The 21,205-nt window shown below is 33.7% G+C and overlaps 1 protein-coding gene across 1 annotated transcript; it reads left to right on the forward strand.

Moving 5' to 3' along the window:
- The first annotated feature begins 19,125 nt into the window (after window positions 1-19,125).
- Window positions 19,126-20,741, forward strand: LOC120134718 (thaumatin-like protein 1). Its single transcript, XM_039151158.1, has 4 exons — window positions 19,126-19,380; window positions 19,493-20,162; window positions 20,252-20,594; window positions 20,658-20,741. Exons 1-3 carry the CDS (start codon window positions 19,311-19,313, stop codon window positions 20,568-20,570), a joined length of 1,059 nt encoding a protein of 352 aa, XP_039007089.1. The 5' UTR covers window positions 19,126-19,310; the 3' UTR covers window positions 20,571-20,594; window positions 20,658-20,741.
- Window positions 20,742-21,205: the final 464 nt, after the last annotated feature.

The raw sequence follows: 21,205 nt of genomic DNA on the forward strand, positions 1-21,205 counted from the left end.
GACAAGTGAGGTGAAGGTGATGGAGAAAACGGTAGAGATATAGAGGGTATATATATACATACAGTTCAAGGCATGAAGTGGGGAGGGCTTCTCGAAGGATGGGAAAAAGAAAAGCTGTGTTTGAAAGGTATTTTAGAGAGCGAGGTTTGCACTTTTTAGACCTTAAAATTTTAAAGCTTCTTTTTCCACTAGTAATATTAATAAATTATTGTGTATAAAATATTTTATATAATTTTTGAAATTAATAATGACAATTAATTTTATTAAATAAACATAAAACATTAAAATTATAATAAAAAAAGAGAACTAATTATGTTGGTCGAAATTTTTTCTTCATTATTCAAATTAATCAATTAAAAATAAAGAGATATAATATAATCAAATAATTTAGACAAATAATAAATATAAACAAATAATATTTTCAACGGTGAAAGATATAAACACTATCAATACTAACATAAAAATACATATAACAATGATGATTCGTTAATAAATAGATATTATGACAACTTAGTCATGATTTATATTCAACGATTATGAATATCAATATTTAATAAGAAGATCTAAAGTAAGAATAGATAAAATAAATATCTTTTGAAGATAAGATATTAAATTCAATTATAAAAAAGAAGAAGAGAATACGTGGTATAAAAATAGACAAAATCATCTAAATTACTTGATTGTACTTGCAAGCAAACCCTATTAATTACATCAATTATGACGACTAAGAGCAACATTTGTAATAGTGAAATAAAGATGAAGTTAAAATAAGAAGCATTTGGGGAGGGGTAAGGCTAAGAATGTAGAAGAATAGGATATTATTAGAAGGTACACCGAATGATTGCACCCAAACGGGCGTGGTCGCTTTACAGTTTACATCAACATTGAAAGTTGCATTTATCGCATGCCCATTTACTCCCCCCCCTTAAACCCCAATCTCATATTTCTATGTACTTCGATTATGGCTTCTTCTTCTTTCCAATTGGGATATTATATAAAATATTTAATTGGAAATTATCTCATACATATATTGTGTAAATTTTAAATTTTATATAAGTCTGTCTATTTAAGGGTTTAAGCGTCTTATTTAGAGTTTAAATGTTTAAGATTTAGAATTAAAATAAATATATTATGTAAAATAAATGTTACACATTATGTGTACCAAATATCAATTTAATTTAATTAGTTTACACAATCTTATTCATTTCAGTGTCGTGTGTTTTATTTAGAGTTTTATATTTTATTATAATAGTCTACATTGTCAACTATTTAAATTAATTAACGGCGTTATAAAAAATAGAAGGAAATTATTTTAATTAAAAATAGGAGAATTAAATTCCAAATTTTAGTGGGATAGAAACACCTAAACCAAATTTGACATATAAATGGTCTATAAATGATCTATACTAGAAAAATCCATTGAAAAACACAAAAAACCAAACCTAAAAATAAGTAATTACTATATATTAGCTGCAATGTGCACTAAGGACATATAAATGGACTATAATAGAAAAACTCATTGAAAAACTAGCTAGATATATCCTTGACGCAGTTGTATTCTTTAAATTATTTAATTTGTAGTATTTTATATGTTCTTTATTCATGTGGCCTGGTGTGGGTAAAAACATACAAACATTGGAGACAAAATTTAGGGTATGTCCACTATAAAAATATTAATTGGAGACGACATTCACGGGGCCTGCTCGGGCAGCTAAGCCATTCCTTGATGAATCATATACATGCTTTTTTTCACAGCCACTGGGACCTCAAAACATTCTCTCTGCAACCCTGTCTCCTTTGACCATCCATCCCTGCACTGCTTACCACCCTATTGAATGTTTCCTCCTTTTTCTTCTAAAATTATCTAGACATGTTACTAATACATTTGTTCTACATGTAATAATCAGGCAATCCAAATGTGTTTTTCCCATATGATCTGTTGGTATGGTTCAGTGTGAAGTGAGTTTGAATAAGGTTTTGACGAGTTGATCACTGTGTTTTCTTCTTGCACAACTTGAAATCAAGCAAATCGTCTGTGGATAGTGACATGCACGTAGACAATGAATCTAATTAGTTTGAGCATATTCGACGAAAACAAAGTGGTTAAGGTGATAGTAGGCAATTCACTCCTTTTAATTTGGGTAAAGAGTTATAGTTAGTAGTTAAATAGTTGGTCGGTGTTGAGAATTGAGATCCTTTACTTTCATGAAGGAGAAGAAGAAAGTGGAGGTGAAAGTAGTTTCGACTCCACTCAATTTTGGTTGAAAATTTTTATAATGACCCTCAGTGTTATTGTTAGAAGTATGGTTCATAATGAATACATGAAGATTGATATGTCCAATTAATGTGATCAACTATCAATTGATTTTGACTCTGACAGATCATGTGTATCTATCAGAGATCATGTCAAAAGGTTGTGTTTTCTCAAGAGCTGTAAGACTTCACATGACCTATGTGCGGAGATATTCTCATGGGATCTCAACTACATAAGAAGTCTCCGAAAATCTTAATATACGAAATATGATCTTACGAAGAAGATACAAAGATGGTGCAACAAGTATATGATAACTTTGAGAGTCCACAGTGCATGGTATTTGGTGGTGTCATCAGGTGATTAGGGTTTGGGCCATAAGACAAGGAAAAGAAAGTAAAATCATTTGTGACAATTCGGATTAACAAAAGGGAAGATGGTGTTGATTTCATGTCATCCTAAAATACAAACAAAAAAACAAAACCCCATTGATGATGCAGCATGAAGTTAAGCATCACCCCGCCAGCCCAAAGGATATTGAAATTGAACGCAAACACTACAATTTTAATGCACAATATCATAAGTCAAACCCATCATGATCAATCATTTTCCCCTCAAAATTATGATTAGAAGAACAAGCAAACGGCTTTGTTTTCTTTTTACACCACCATCCACTACGACTTTTTAATGATTTTAATCCAAATATTATAAATACCCTTTTGCTTATAAACAACAACATCCAATTATGGCTCAAGATATCTGCCAATACTAGTCTTAAGATAATATTAGAGCCTGTAAATATTGGTTAATCAAACCATAGCACTAAACAAAATTGTTAACTTTGGTCAAATTAGGGCTTTATTATCTCTATTATGCATGCTCAAATTTGAGATTAAGGCCCTGTAATTTAATAGGACATAATGAAATCATTTTAATTTTATAATGTCATTACTTATTCCAAATATTTAATACAATAACTATTAAAGTTAAAAAAAATGATGTTTTTTAAACATCCATTGCTACTCATTTAGTTCTCATGCTTTTTTTAAATTTTGGTCAAATTTTACCAATAGTCCATATTATATATATAAGTTGTGGATTTAGTCTGAACACTCTAATTTTGTCGATTTTAATCTCTGCACTTTTTAATATTTGAAATTTCAATCCTAACTCAAAATGTACAAGGACAATATGACTAAATTACAGAGAAGTAAATGATCAAATTGGAGAAATGAAACTAAATCTACAAACTTATGCATAATACATGAACTGATAGCAAAATTTAACTTGGCATATTTAACGATAATTGTTTGGGACAAGATTAAAATTTAAAATTTTAAAAAAACACGTGAACTAAAACTGACCAAATCAGAGCACGAGGATTAAATCCACAACTTACACACGATACATGAATTAATATAGGTTTACCATTTATTCTTTTGTATGAGAAGGGATCAAATCTAACCAAAAAAAATTAACAACGCTAATCACTTCAACAAATATTATATATATTTTTAAAAAAATAGATGGATCAAATCGTGTTAAATTAAAGTATAATCGCTAAATTTATAAATTTGAGCACAATAGAGGGCCAAAACCATAATTTGACCTTTAACTTTTCTTCTTCATGATGAATGCTCACAAGTGACTCGAGCACTATTTCTTTTGGGTACATAATTATAAAGGGATTGGAATTGAATTAGTAGTCAGCTCCATTTGTATTCATTTTCCAAACCAAACTTAATAATTGGTTTTGAAAGCCATTTTTCAGGGATTTATACAACTTAATGTTATCATAATAGCGATGTTTATATAGCAGTGATGACAATAACACCTACTATTATCACAATAGTGGTAAATACAATATAATCGAAAACACAACTATATCCATAATTTAAATCCCTAACCATTTCTATGAACAAACAATGTGATTGTGGCTTTTACTTTATTGGCTTCCATTTTGGAAGCAAACTGTGGGACTAAAAGAAACTTATACAGAGGGAATATTTTCCATTTTAATCTCCCTTTTGTTTTATGTTGGACTTACAATAGAGATTAAAGCTGCATTCTTTTGGGGGTATTTCAAAGCACAAGAAGAGTATTTGAATGTGTTCTTTTTGGTGTTTATTGGCATTTGAATTTATGAAACTAGTAAATCCAACAAGTGAAAACTACTTTTAAAAAAATGTCACCTAAACCCAATATTATAAATGATTGAAAACACAAAAAAATCAAGTTAATTTAGAGTTTAGAATTACATGTTGATTGATATATTTAATATGGATTAATACTTGATATGTTTATAGTGTATACATTATCAATAAATCATATAAGGTATTTATCATTAAATTTTAAATTAATTTTTAATGAAATATTATTATTTGATTCATTAACGAGGCATAAAATTATATATTACCCGTGCATCTAATATTAATCTATTTAATGATAACACACGTCTTATCAATAAGGTATTTTACGAAGTTTGTTAATATTGAGGTCTTGTGTTATTGATAACAAAGTTTTGACTCACAACTTGCATGAATTATGTCTGTCGCCTCTAAATTTCGGTTTAAATCAAATTAGGCAGTGTCCTTTCTAGATTTATTCTGATCATAAGTCCAATTATTATATAATTTTTCATTGTGATTAGGGATGGCAAAACTACTGAAACTTGACAGGTCTTGAATCCTTCAACTCGTTTGTTCTTTCTGTTCTCCCCTTTAATTTCAGCGGCTCCTTTGTCCTAAAAGTTGTTTAACTCATCATGCGAACCCCGAGTCCTTGTCGATGACCAGTTTTACCAAATGTACTGTCAAAAGATACCAACCATTATACTCTGTTTGTTTCCATAGAAAACGCGCCAAGAAAACTTTTTTTGCATTTTTGAATTCCTGCGGGTTGTCATGTTACCCTTCTGATATACGACTCAAAAAATAGCTTTCTGGATAGTTTCTGTTATATTGGTCTGTTTAGATTATATTGCTCACTGAATTTATATTTGACGAAGGGAAAGTAGAACTCAGTCTCGTACAAAGACCTTGTTTTATATATAAAAAAAATGTTTTTCAATGTTTTCATTGACAGCACAAGTGTGGAAGAAGTGCGTATAATGTTAATCATATTTGAAGGTAAAATTGCTGTATGAGATATCTAAATCAATAAAGTATTGTTTCCCACTGACGTAGTATTGAGATCGTGCGTTTTGGTTCAAAGCATGAACCTTGGTTACACTTGTATTTGAATTTTGAACTTTGTAAATGTGGTTTGGGCACCAAATTTATCTGGGCCTGCCCAGTTCAACCCCAATTCATCACCCCAAACAAATTCTCCTAAATCCCTAATTCTAAAATTCTAATCTTTTTCCATCTTCGTTGAGTCTCCTACTTCTATACAATCTCGAGCGTTAATCCTATCCCCAACAAACTCTATACCTACAACTTACACCCAACCCGTATCACTTGCAACACCTCGGTTATAAAGTATTGTTTTCTATAAAAGTCTTAAACAATCGTATTTATAAAATGTATGTGTATTATTAATAACTAAGAAATTTTTTAAATAAATATTCCTTTATAATTATCATAGACTATTACAAAATAAATAAAATAAATCAAAATCATCACTCTCCTATTTAAATTAACTCAAAACCTTAATAATAAGGAAAATCATATAAATCAATCCAAATACATCTTAAAACAAAAATCCTAAAAATCTTATTTGAAAGCTTACAATAGAAAGGTAAAAATAATTAAAAAAAGAAAAGAAAAGAAAAAAAAGAGGAATTCGAAACTCCAAAACCATATAAGTTTTGGAGCATTTGTCCACTCATGTGCATTATCAAAACGGCGGCGTCTTAATTGTTAACCCGCGCCTGGCTTCGATCTGGCATTGGGATTTACACTTTTTCTTAGCTTATGGGGTAATTCTGCTTTCAGCCCTTCCGCTTTTCTACATTAATGCAATTCAGTATTTTTTTGTGCAATTCTCTATTAGTTTGACCCCTTTTATTATATGTTTCTTTCAATGTAACCTTGCGGTATAATTTATTTAATTTTTTATTTTTTATCAGTAGTAATGCTATTATTATATATTTTTTACTGACATTATTTTTCTTTAATATTTATGTTATTATCATCATTATTACTCCTATTATTATTATTATTTCAACTATTTTTATTGTTATTACTATTATTATTTTGCTATTATTACTAATATATATATATATATATATATTATAAAATATCATTCTATATATTCAACATGCATTTTACAAATTAAATTTAAATTTGTTATTTAGAAAAACTGAGAGAACACGTGTTTTTTAATAAAGTACTAATTTTTAGATATTGTGTGTTTGCTTTAAACATTGTATGTGTAATCAATTTTCGAATCAAATTTTAATTCTGATTTTAAAATATAAATCTCCAAAATTATTTTTCAAATGCAATTTTTAAATTTTTTAAGAGATTTTTGTTGTTGTTGAAAGAAGAACATATTCGTTATCAATAAATAACATTAAAAAAATAGGAAAGTCTCGAAAACATAATGGAAAATCAGATTCAAAGAACATGATATACATTTCAAGCGTAAATGCAAACAGGGCTTCAGTATCAGGTCTTCTCCGACTGCAATTTACTCTCTTTTGCTATGGCTCTTTTCCTCATTTGGAAACATATATTTCCTTTGTGAATGTCGCGGCCCTATTTCGGTTGGACTTTAATTGGGTTTTGACTTCAAATAATTGGGGTTAGAGTTGTCACCGATCATTTTAAAACGAATTTAGGTGGGTCGGAGATCATCTTACCTGATCTGCGTTGTACCAGAAATGTGTCAGGTTCGGGAATCGGTTACGGTCAAAGAAGGATTAGCACCCTTGAACCGCCCTTTCAGTACCAATTAATTTATCGGTTGTCTTTAATTACGAAAATTAAGAATTTAAATTGAAATTTAAAAATCCGATTCGAATTACTTACCTTTGATCAGTTGAAATCACTACTAAAAGAATATGTTAGATAAAAATGTTAGATGGTAAATAAAAATATCGAGTAAAAATTAATTAAATAATAAGGGAAAAATAAATAAAATATAAAAGAAATGAAAAAGGACTAAGGTTTGAAAATAAAAAATGTTAGGAAGATAAAATAAAAACTAAAAAAAAGTACATAAATAAATAAAAGGCCAAAATGAATTAAATTGGACTTTGTGGACTGAAATTGATACTAAAAAACAAATTGCAAAAAAAATTTAGAGGGTTAATTCACAAAGTATAAACATGGACCAAATATATATAATTGAGAATCCAGAGGTAAAATTACAAATGGTGACCGGGTTGTACTGTGATTTAAACTTCCAGGGACTGCGGGGATAATTAAAAAATCACATAATTACAAGGTGGTCACTGGTATATAAATACGCAAAAACACTTATTTTCCCTTCATTCTCACATTTTCTTCAAAAACCCTTCCCCTTCAACGAGAGAACTCTCTCTAGCCCTCTCCCTTCACCGATGGCCGACCACCGCCCGGTGGCCTCTACCTGCCATGACGCTGCCGGCCCGGCCGCCCGAAACACTCACCTTCCTCCTGAGATCCCAAATTCGAACCCCAAAATGTCAAAACCAAACCCCCTCAGCGTAGATCTAATAAAAACCCCTTCGATTTTTACCTTTGCCGACGAGTCTCTTCGTCTTCCGACGATGCCCCCCCTTCACAGTTCCTTCGACGAAAGCTCTCGACTTTGCTTTGTTTTTTATTTTGCTTGGATTTTTTTGTAAGGCTTCGGCCTTTGGTGTATGTGTTTCGTTTTCTGTGTTGCAATGAGTTTTCTGTTGTTGATGTTGTGGTTTCGATGATGATGGGTTCCTTGGTTTATTGTTGATGTTGGCCCTCGATTATTTGTGGTTGGTTGTCCTGACCTTGTTGATGATCGCTTTTTGTTCTCGTCGTGGGTTCGATGGTTGCTGTTTGGTATTATGTTCTTGGTTTGGTACCGTGTATTCGATGATGGTTCATGTGTTCCCCATTGGTAGTGTTGTTGTTCATGTGTTCTCGTAACCGTGGGTGTTGTTTGACCGAATACCCCGTGATGGTTCAGTCTCGGGGATCTCGGTCAGAGACTGTTGGCCGTTGGCATGATTCTTGTATCCTTCTATGTGGGGCTAATCATTTGGGTTCCAGAAACCCTAGTCTGCTGTGTGTAACCCTTGTGCATTTGGGCCTAACCGTGTCTGTTGGGTCAGGCTACCCGATTGGGCCTGTTGGACTTTGGATTTGGACCCTTTCGTTCGGACCCTGTTGGACTTTGAACTTGGACCATATTCTGAAAAAAAAAAACAAAAGAACAAGAGAGAAAATTAAATAAATAGAAATAAAAATATATAATAAATAATTATAATTATAATATATTACAAAAATATTTCTCAAAAACTTATATAATATATATGTTCAAAAATATTTTAAAACTTATATATTATATATATTTTAAAAAAATGTTTTCAAAATTATATAGTTTTCAAAAAAAATTAAAACTATATATTATATGTTTTCAAAATGATTTCAAAACTATATATTATATATATTTCCAAAATGTTTTGAAAACCATATAATATATATATAATTTCAAAATGTTTTTTTAAAAAACTATATAATATATAAATGTTTTCAAAACTATATATTATATAAGTTTTCAAAATGATTTTTTTAAAAATTATATAATATACCATGTTTTTAAAATGTTTTCAAAACTATATATTATATATATTTTCAAAATGTTTTCAAAAACTATATAATATATATATTTTCAAAAAATGTTTTCTAAAAATTATATATTATATTTTGTTAGAAACGTTTTCAAAAAACTGTAATAATATATATATATATATATAGAGAATAATATAAAATAAAAATATATATAAAAATAACTTTGGACGAAAATAAGTGTTTACAGTGACTAACATTGGCTTGGACACTTCAGGGCAAGTAGTAGAAAGGACATGCTGAACCGAAGGGACTAATTCACTGCCTCACCCTATGCTGTATTGCCGGATTAAAATGACCCGCAACGTAAAAGATTACCCATCATTGCCTACAAATATCAGGATTTCACTCAGCTATCTCAACGAACTTGTTTTCTCGATACTCATACAGCAAGAGTTTCTATTTTTTTTTTCTTTTTTTTCAAATATCAGAATTCGGAAACTGTTGAAATTAGAATTGTCGTACATGGATTCTGGTTTTTAGTCGGTGATCCCGAAGTGTTGGGACATGTTCATTTTGAATATGATCCTTTTTTTTTGGGTGAAAAAAGATCAGCAAACATAAAATAACAGTGTAATCAAGCTCCAAAACTTGCTGCTTCTTGTATCATCCCAGCAATCTCCGTTTGTGGCTCTAAGAAAATCTGCAAACCCACCATATCAACTCTCGAACAGCCAGCCGTCAATATATCTGCAAATTGATTCCCTTAGCACATAATATGCTTCACCTGGATAGTTTATCATAATGTTCAACGAATCGTTCATGAATTATTTGTATAACGTCCGTTTATTAAACTAAATAAATGAATATGAACAAAATGTATATGTTCATTTAATAAACGAATGAACATGAACATGAGTGTGTTTTGGTTCATTTATGTAATTATATTCACAAACAAGTTTGTTTGTTGGCTCGTTCATAAGCTTGATTACTCGGTTATTCTTTTCCTCTTTCCCTCTTTTTACATGTTAAATATTGGTGAAGATGGAGATAAAATTGAACATAAGATAAACTTTGGATTTCAAACTGTGAAGTTTAAGGAATTTAAGGAATAGTGACATAATTTCATCATGTTCTTGGCTTACAAATAAAAAGATAAAAAGAGATTGTTAGTTGTTAGACATTAAACGAATATGTTCGCAAAAGTTAAATGAAAATAATCACGAACATAAACACGATTCTGAAAATTTAAACGGATACGAATCAAATATCAACACCTTTAAAAATAAATAAACAAACAAACATAAAAATAAATTTATTCGTTCAAGTTTGATTCATTTAGACTCCTATGTCCTATCCATCTCCTTTGTGGAAGCTCATGAATTGCACGTAGGTGAATGTGATCTTAATAATGCATATTATTGATGTTATTCCTATGAAGAAAATATGCATTACTGCATATTAGTTATGTATGAAGAGGGAAAAAGTTGGCGATTTTGAAACTGGGCATCTGACACTAGTCTACGCTGAGTTCATCTAGTAATAGAAAGAGGGCTGTAAAAATGCTATAATTTTGGAGATGAAACTGATGAGTAAAAACGGGGTTTTCACCCCAGTATTCAACTTATACAATTTTATTTACTGAAAGCTGAGACGGGTTGTCTAAAAGGACATCAATGTCGGCATCTCATTTTTCCAAAGATGAGGTAATCTGTATGAGCTGCGTTTTATTGGTATATGTATCACCATTTAACTTGTTTTATGGTTGTTAGGAAAATAAACCGAGTACAAGTAATTTTCCTATAACCAGATTAGTGAGAATGCGAATTAAAAACGGAAAAATAATACCCGAAAATTGATAACGGAGTTCAGCCAATTGTGCTTACGTCTCCGGGCTGCTGCAGATCTTTTACTAAGAGAAAAAATTTACAGGTGTTTACAAAACACTCACTAATCACAAGAAAGCTCTCTAGTATAGGAAGAAAGAAATGTTTTGGAATGATTTTGAAGCTAAATGGGTAAGGGTATTTATAGTAGAAACTTAGGGACCCTAAAGTGCAATGACTAAAGTGAATTTACTCATTCCTATTTTCAACAAACATCTACTAAAATTTTACCAAACTTTGAAAAACATTTTTCAAAGAAACATTTACCAAACTTTGAAAAAATATTTTCCAAAGTTGGTTGCCAAACTTTGAAACTTTTAACAATCTCCCACTTGAAGACTGATTTTAATATGTCTTCACACCTCGATCAATGCAGCAGCATGTCTGGTCTTGTTATTCTAGCATGCCAACTGAAGCTGAACACAACTTCAGTTTGTCTGTAGTCACCGTCTTTGTCAACATGTCTGCCGGATTTTGAGCTCCACTAATCTTTTCAAGTTTCAAAATCCCATCTTCCAGAAGAGACCGGATAAAATGATATCTCAATTGTATGTGCTTTGTCCTGGAATGAAAAGACGGATTCTTTGCTAGATGGATAATACTTTGACTGTCGCAATACAAGATATTGTTTTCTTGTTTCTTGCCTAACTCTTCCAAGAAACTTTGGAGCCAAACCATCTCCTTGCTGGCTTCCGTAACAGCGACATATTCTGCTTCAGTTGTGGAGAGAGCAACTATCTTCTGTAGTTGAGAAACCCAACTCACTGCAGTTCCTCCTAGAGTATAGACATACCCTGTAGTGCTCCTTCTGATGTCGACATTTCCGGCTAAGTCAGCATCTACATAGTCTGTCAGTATCATATCTCCACCTTTGAAATAAAGTGCTTTGTTTGTGGTACCCCGAAGATATCTGAGGATCCATTTGACTGCTTCCCAGTGTACCTTGCCCGGATTATTCATGTACCTGCTAACAGCTCCCACTGCATGAGCAAATCTGGTCTGGTACAAACCATGGCATACATCAGACTTCCAATTGCTGAGGCATACGGCACCTTCACCATGTGTGCACGTTCTTCCTCCGTCTTTGGTGATTGGTCTTTGGAGAGTCTGAAATGAACACCTAAAGGTGTACTCACTGGTTTAGCATCTTGCATGTTGAACCTGGAGAGTACTTTGTTGATGTACTCAGCCTGTGATAACATCAAAGTCCCCGACTTTGTGTCTCTCTTGATCCTCATCCCAAGAATCTGCTTTGCAGCGCCCAGATCCTTCATAGCAAACTGCTTCGACAATTTTTGCTTCAAGTTTATGATCTCTTGCATGTTTGAGCCTTCAACGAGCATGTCATCAACGTACAACAATAAAATAATGAAACTATTGTCGAACCTCTTGATGTAGCAACAATGATCTGCTTGTCATCTGGTAAAACCACTGTTACTCATGAAACTATCGAACTTCTTGTACCACTGTCCAGGAGCTTGTTTTAAACCATACAAGCTCTTCTTCAACCTGCATACCAGGTTTTTCTTGCCTGCTCTATGAAGCCTTCTGGCTGCCTCATATAGATCTCTTTCCAAATCACCATGAAGGAAAGCTGTCTTTACATCTAACTGCTCAAGATGTAAATTCTCCGCAGCTACAATTTTCAACACCAGTCTGATTGTAGACAGTTTTACGACTTGAGAGAAAATTTCATTGTAGTCAATACCTTCTTTTTGCTGAAAATCTTTGACAACCAATCTTGCTTTGTAGTGTTTTCTCCCATCATGTTCTTCTTTGATCCTGTAAATCCACTTGTTATAGAGCGCTTTCTTGCCTGGTGGTAATTCAGCTAATTCCCACGTCTGATTTGACATAAGCGAGTCCATCTCATCTTTCATGGAAGACTCCCACTTGACTGAATCCTCCACCTGCATTGCTTCATCATAGCACTCTGGTTCACCATTGTCAGTCAGCAACAAATAGTACAAAGAAGGCGAATACCGTTGGGTTGGTTTAGGAATTCTGGAGGAGCGTCTCAGTTCTGGTGTGTGTGGTTCTTCTTGAACTGCTTCAGGATCTGAACATCATTTCCAGAAATCTCCTCGAACTCAGCAAATTCCTTTGTTTCAGCTTCGGTATTACTTGATTCTGCGGTTGACCTATCTTTGTACATCACATTTTCATTGAAATGACGTCTCTGTTTCTGATGATCTTTCGATTTTTGTCCCAAAACCGGTAACCGAACTCATCACCACCGTAACCAACAAAGATGCATTTTTGGACTTGGCATCAAGTTTACTTCTTTCAGCAGAGTTTATGTGTACATAAGAAATACAACCAAACACTCTTAAGTGTGAAAGGTTTATTTCTTTCTTGCTCCAAGCTTCCTCTGGTATTCCGCCATCCAAAGGAACTGAGGGCCCACGGTTGATCAGGTAAGCTGCAGTGTTGATAGCTTCAGCCCATAGAAATTTGGGCAATCCAGCATGTATCCTCATGCTTCTGACACGTTCATTCAGAGTTCTGTTCATGCGCTCTGCTACGCCATTATGCTGCGGTGTTATGGGAACTGTTGTCTCCATCTTGATCCCATTGTTTGCGCAGAAATCTCTGAAACTACTGTCTCTGTACTCTCCTCCATTGTCAGACCTCAACCGCTTGACTTTCAAAAGTCTCATTTTCCACCATGGCCTTCCATTTTCTGAAGGTATCAAAGACTTCTGATTTCTTCTTCAGAAAAGAAACCCACACCTTCCTTGTTGAATCATCGATGAAGGTGACATAATATAATGAGCCTGCAAGAGATGGAACAGGGGATGGTCCCCATACATCAGTATGAACCAATTCTAACCTTTCTGCCTTGGGAGTCTTGCCAATCTTTGTAAAACTGACTTTTTGTTTTCCAAAGATGCAATCCTCGCATAGTCCGACATCTACATTCTTAGATCCGACAGCTTCCCTTTTGACAGAAGTATCTTCATTCCTTTCTCGCTTATATGGCCGAGCCTTTGGTGCCATAGTTTTGATTTTCCATCAGCATCTGTTACTGCAATGATATTCTCTAAATTTGAGGTTACATAGAGAGTACCGATCTTCTTACCACGAGCAATGACGAGTACTCATTTGGTAATCTTCCATTCACATCCTGAAAAAGTTATACTATATCCTTCTCCATCAAGTTGTCCAACAGAAATCAGATTTTTTTTGAGGCCATGAATATGTCTCACTCCTGTCAGCTTCCAGGTGGTCTGGTTTGGCAGCTTTAGTCGGATGTCTCCTTTTCCGACGATCTTCAAGGTTTCATCATCAGGTAGATGAACCTTCCCAAAATCACCACTGACATAGTTCTCCATGATTTCTCGGCATGGGGTGGAGTGGAAAGATGCCCCTGAATCCAAGATCCATGATTCAATCGGACTGTTGACGCTTAAAATCATGGCATCACCTGTCTCCTCCGTCATGTTGGCAGATTCCTGTGCGCCGATATTTTTCTTCGGTGCTCGTCAATCTCTTTTGAAGTGACCCTTCTTGCCGCAATTATAACAGGTAAAATCTTTATTTCCTGTTCTTGATTTGCCCCTTCTGGATTTTGATCTGCCATAATTTGAATTTCTTTCTGAAGTTCTCCCTATAGACTCCGTGTGCAAGGCTGAGGAGGTTGATGCTTCACCCGATTCTCTTCGTCGAATTTCTTCACTCAAATACCAGATCCCGAACATCGTCGAATTTTAATTTGCTATTTCCCGACGAACTGCTGACTGCTGTAACAGTAGCATTCCAACTGTCTGGTAGAGATGATAAGAGAATTAAAGCTCGAACTTCATCATCAAACTCAATTTCCACTGAACTCAACTGGGTTGTGATTGTGTTGAGTTCATTTAGGTGTTGTGCCACCGATGCCCCTTCCTCCATCCGCAAATTGAATAATCGCCTCATCAAATGAAGTTTGTTTGAGGCCGATGGCTTCTCATACATACTGGAGAGAGCCGCCATAAGACCCGCCGTGGTCTTTTCCTTTGCTATGTTAAAAGCAACATTGCGGGATAACGTCAGTCGGATAACTCCGAGGGCTTGTCTATCGAGAAGAGCCCAATCTTCATCCTTCATGCCCTCTGGTTGTTTTCCTGAGAGAGGTTGATATAGATTTTTCTGGTACAAAAAATCTTCAATCTGCATCTTCCAAAAGGCAAAGTCCGCACCATCGAACTTTTCAATTTTCACATTCCCTTCGTCTGCAGCCATCGCTCCCACTCGTATCTGGCTTCGTTTGGATCGTTTCTGACAATTCTTGCGAATCACCGTGTATTAGAACACCCACCGTCGACAAAATCGTATCGCCGACTGAATTTCACTATTCACGAAATTCACTATTCACATGAATAGTAATGAATAGTAACCTCACAGAAAATTTGACAAAATTCACAACCAAAAGCTCTGATACCAGTTGTTAGGAAAATAAACCGAGTACAAGTAATTTCCCTATAACCAGATTAGTAAGAATGCGAATTAAAAACGAAAAAATAATACCTGAAAATTGATAACGGAGTTCAGCCAGGTGTTTACAAAATACTCACTACTCACAAGAAAGCTCTCTAGTATAGGAAGAAAGAAATGTTTTGGGATGATTTTGAAGCTAAATGGGTAAGGGTATTTATAGTAGAAACTTAGGGACTAATCTTTAAAAATACCCTAAAGTGCAATGATTAAAGTGAATTTACCCATTCCTATTTTCAACAAATATCTACCAAAATTTTACCAAACTTTGAAAAACATTTTTTAAAGAAATATTTACCAAACTTTAAAAAAATATTTTCCAAAGTTGATTGCCAAACTTTGAAACTTTTAACAATGGTGTATAAACTTATACATTGAAACTGAATATATAAACTCATGGGTTTGAGAAGAACCAACCATGGATGTGGCTCAGCCGATGATGCTTGCTAAAATATGATTATATAATTACACACAAATCCCAGCAATTTCTATTATTCCGGTGATAGACAGTTGAAGTAATATTTTATCCCGCGCACCGCACAAATAATCACATAACACATCCAGATTCAGGAAATAGTATGATTATAACGAGATATCATATTCTCTGAAAAAGTTGTCCTTTTCGAAAAGCAAATTGAGGGCCAAAATTTCAATTTTTACAATGACAAGAAGGAAAAAAATCAACTATACAGAGTGGCAACATTTGAAAAGAAAACACTGTACTTTTTTCATTCCAGGTTTTGGTTGATGTTTTTGAAAATATTGGGTCTACATTTTGAAATGTAACCCCCTTTATTTACGGTCTCCTCGATGAACGTTTATTGTTAAAATAAATCGTCCTGAAAGGAAACACTAATTATAATTAACCATATCTAATTACTATCGTAGTGCAGTAAAAGAGAATCCCTGGGCTCGATGCTTATTTATTGATAAAACACCAGACACCCTGAAGACAAAGTTCCCTGTTTCCATGTAAGCACTACTACAAGTCATAATTATAGATAAAAAGAGGTTTCTTCAGAGTGATTTTCAAAGCTGGAGGGAGGGACTTGGTCTGTTTTCAAGGTGAAACTGTATGTTGTTTTAAGTTGGGATGAATATTAGATATTCCATACGATACATTTTTATTTTATAGTGAAAGTATAATTTGATTGTACTCAAATTATGATAACATTGAACTAGTGATACTTACTGGTGTTACTTTTTTATATATTAAAACTATGATTAAGAAATTCAGTAATCATTCTTCAATATAGCTAAACCAAATAATTGACTTTGGGGAGATTGCATTTGTCGGGGGATCCTAAGCTAACCAGAGATTTGTTCCAAAAACAAATCTCACTTTTTTATACGCTTTTTAAGGCAAATGGCAGTTTGCCCACTTCTTTAATTTGGATTACCCTTTCCGACTATTATTTTTAGCTTTCTCAGTATTTAATGGATTTTGTTATGAAGGTTTTTTAAAACATGCATTAATTATAGTATTATTTTGTGATTAATTGTTAAAATTTTAATTAAATTAAATGATTGAGTTTAATTTTAGTATTATTATTATTATACTTCCAAAGAATGATTTTTGAAAAATATCAGTTCTTCATTAGTCAAAAATTTCATATTGATTCTTTTGATTATCAAACCCCTAGAGAACTCAATTTCATCGAGCATAAACTTTTGAATCAATCACAATATATAAATAAGACTTTTAGACTAGACATTTGACAGATTTACATGATTTGTCGAAATAAAATTCAAGGTATCAACAACAAATTTGCCTAGTATGCATATTTACAAATAGCAATAATAATCATCAGTTGACAGATGCACTAAAGACTTATAAATATCGCTTATCACAACTAAGAAAGGGACTTGCATCTTTTACATTTCTCCTTCTTCATGACCCATTTTTCCTTATTTCAAACACTAATCAAAGACCATTGCTTAATTAATCGTAATTCTCCGTTTAAACTAAGAAAAAATGAACCACTCGTAACTGACAAGATCTTCTTATTCCCATAAAAAATATTAATAAAATACACATAATAATATAAAATTAAATATATTCAATATACTTAATTCTAATGGTGAATAGAATAAATATTTTTTATATTTTATTTAAATGTTATTAAACATATCAATCGAACCATATGATTTAAGTGGACTGGCAATCGGTCCAACTTTTCAATATGGACGATGACAACAAAGAATCCAATGCAAATTCTATGATGGCACATCCATTCCAGCATGGCGCATAAATCAGCGGTAAACCTAAGGTGACGTGGAATCAAACAAGCAAATAAAAAGATGACACATCACGAGAGTCTATCCCTTTCATATTATTTTTGGCTTAAAGTTCAATTTAGTCCCAAGTTTTACCCATGAGATACCAGACATTTGAAAAACAAGTTCCACACAACTTCTTCCAGAGAACACGATTCCTTTATTCTTCTTCTTCGATTCTAGGTAAGACAGTGAAGATGAGGATTCTAAGCAGTGGCAAATCTATATGTATGCTAAGGTCGATACGTATATATTCTGAAATTCAAATTTTATTAAATCAATTATTTATTTTATAAATGATATTCACTTTAAAATTTTATTTATATATGTCACATATAAAAAATTTCTATTATTAATATATTTACTCACATTTGGTTTTTACGATTATATTAACGATCAGGGTTGGCGTTTTAGCTCTGAAATATGTTGATAAACAAAGACATGGTTCGTACACGTAGGTCGTTATTGTCTATTCTCATATTCAATTATATATTTATTTTCTATCTATACAGTACACATTATTTCTTTTTAAATAAAATTCATATAACTTTAACTTATTATTCTTTATTTCTTTTTATTATAATATTTAATAACGTCATTATAAAAATATCATAAAAAATATAATGTTAGTAAAAATATGTTAGGTAAAGTACACAAACGATCGTCCGACTATAGTGCGTTACTTTATTAAGTCTCCCGACTATTAAAAGTTATATAATGGTCTCTCAACTATAAGGTGTTGGTTTTTATTGGATAAATAAAATTTTTATTATCCAAGGTAAAGTTCAATACAGAAAGTATCCCTAACAAGGATCAAAGAAAAGCTATGTACAACAATATGATCATTCGGATATTCATATATTCAAAACTCGTTCATTTTCATTAAAAAAAATGATGACAATCTAAGCTGGATATTAACATGTGGATTGAGATGTGATAGTCGTTTAATATTTAGGATCATATTTCATCATATCACAGTTAACAAGTTAATGATCAGCTTAAATTGTAGTTAATTTTTTAACAGAGAATGACAAATTTAGAACATATGAATAATCATATGATTATTTTAAAATTTTAATAGTCAAAAGATTCAACAAAACAATATACTATAGTTAAAGGATCCTTTTATAACTTTAATAATCGAAAAACTTAATAAAACAACACCTATAATCTAAATACTATTTGGTTACTTTACCCAAATATGTTTTAAAAAATGTCTTTAAAAATACAATTCCACGTAAATATACATTTATAAAAAATATATCATTCTAATAAAAGATATTATTTAGGTGCAATTAAAAAAAATTAGGTATTATTCCCTAGGTATTGCCCTATTTCTAAGTAAAAATCAAGGGGGGAAAACAAAGGTTACGAAGGTGGAAAAGGGAGAAGCAGGGGATATTAAAAAAGAAAGCAAAATACAGTAGCAATGGCTGAATAAATCTCACTGTCATTCTCATCAACACTTTTGTCGGTTTTTAGATAACTTCAACCCCCCTTTTTTCACTCTCTTCTACACTCCATACGACTCTCATCTCCTCGAGGACTACGGTGTGTATATTAATTACTCCATCCTCCCCCACCATTGCCCTTTCTTCTCCCATTACTCCACCATTATTCTCTGCAAATCTTGTACCCTTCTATTTCTAGCTAAGCTAAGCTAACGAAACGAGTTGAAACTTCCAAAAGAAATTACAAGAAGTAGCTGCAAAAAAAAAACCCCTCATGGATCTTCACCACATTAGCTCCTTAGCTCTTATCCTTTACCTCATTGTCTTAACTGTGAACTCGAAAGGTTAAACCAAAATCCCTTTTTTTTTCTGGGTTTCTCTCCCTTTAACGCTCTCAGAGTCACTAGTTTTTTATATTTACACTAAAAGTCCGATCCTTTTGATTTTCGTTTTCAGGTGTATTAGGTGCTTCTTTCACATTTGTCAACCGGTGTGGCTACACCGTGTGGCCCGGGATATTAGCAAATGCCGGCAATCCTGCACTCGACAGCACCGGATTCGAGCTACAGAAAGACTCCTCTCGTTCTTTTCAGGCCCCAACGGGCTGGTCGGGTCGTTTCTGGGGTCGAACGGGCTGTAAATTCGACGGATCCGGTTCCGGAACCTGCGTGACCGGCGACTGCGGGTCGGGTCAGATGGAATGCAGCGGACTCGGAGCTGCTCCGCCAGTAACTCTGGCCGAGTTCACTCTTGGGACAGGAGGGCAAGATTTTTACGACGTTAGCCTCGTTGATGGCTACAATATCCCCATGATCGTGGAAGGTACCGGCGGGTCGGGTCTTTGTGCTTCCACCGGGTGTTCAACTGATTTAAACCGGCAATGCCCGTCGGAGCTCCGTGTCGGGGACGGTGACGCTTGCAAGAGCGCGTGCGAGGCATTCGGGAGTTCCGAGTATTGTTGCAGCGGCGCGTATGCCACACCCGCGACATGTAAGCCTTCGGTTTATTCCGAGATGTTCAAGGCCGCTTGTCCCAGATCTTACAGCTATGCATATGATGATGCTACGAGCACATTCACGTGTACCGGAGCAGATTATACGGTCACCTTTTGCCCCTCTTCTCCGAGGTAACGATCAAGAAGATTATAGTTTTTGAACTGAATTACTGGTGAAATTAGTTATATGTTATTTCTAACGATGTAGGATTTTGTTGCAGTCAGAAATCTTCGAGAGATGCTACGCCAGCTACGGATGCTACCCCAATGACAGGCTCAACATCACAAGGATCAGCAACAGAACCAGGGTTAACTTACTCTGGTAATGGTTATGGATACTCGGGTTCAGGGTATTCGAATTCAGGTTATGGATACCCTGGTTCGGGTTCAAGCTCTGGGTCTGGATCAGGACAAACCGTGATGACAGATGGGTCATGGTTAGCTGGTTTGGCAATGGGAGATTCACCAAGAACAGCTCCCAGTTTTCTGCAATTTGCAGTCATGGCATTGTCAGTCATGTTTTCATTTGTTTACCTGTAGTCTTTTCTCCATTGTGTATTATGGGTTTTGTTATATGTGGATTCTTTACAGATTTTCAGCTTTGGGTAGGGTAAAATTGGGGAGGAGGGTTGGCCTTTGTTTGAAAAAGCGGACAGATTCTTGGTCCAGATTGTAAACCATCAACTTCAATGTTAAATGCACGTTTTAAAGTGTTGTTTCATTTAACATTCTGGCATGGATATCTTGAAGTGGAAGCACCCCCATCAGAGATGATCGCTTGATTTTTTGTGTAAAATTACCCTGTAACGTGTTCTGTTAGCTTTGCTTTCTCAGCTTTTGTTTCTTTTGGCAAATTGGACTGTAAAGAGAAGGCGAAATCTAGCTTGTTTGCAATGAGAAAATGTGGGGGATTTTGTTTGTGAAGGATGCCCCAAGTCTCAAGTTTTGTAGCTTGCCTGTTGTAAACCATATTCAAACTTTGGTTGAGTAATCAAGAGAAATTGGAGCAAATAATCAAATGGGGACTTAAAGCAAGAATAAAGTGGAGTGGTAGGATTAATTTCTATTGAAAAAAAATTGCAAACACTGTATTGGGATGAGCCAGAAGTCGCAAAATTCGATTCGTAGCAGATAAATTATTTATTACTATGTATTCCATAGTTGTTCAGTAGGCA

This window comes from Hibiscus syriacus, unplaced genomic scaffold (genome assembly GCF_006381635.1).
Source record: "Hibiscus syriacus cultivar Baekdansim isolate YM2019G1 unplaced genomic scaffold, ASM638163v2 tig00110597_pilon, whole genome shotgun sequence".
NCBI classification, from domain to species: Eukaryota; Viridiplantae; Streptophyta; class Magnoliopsida; order Malvales; family Malvaceae; genus Hibiscus; species Hibiscus syriacus.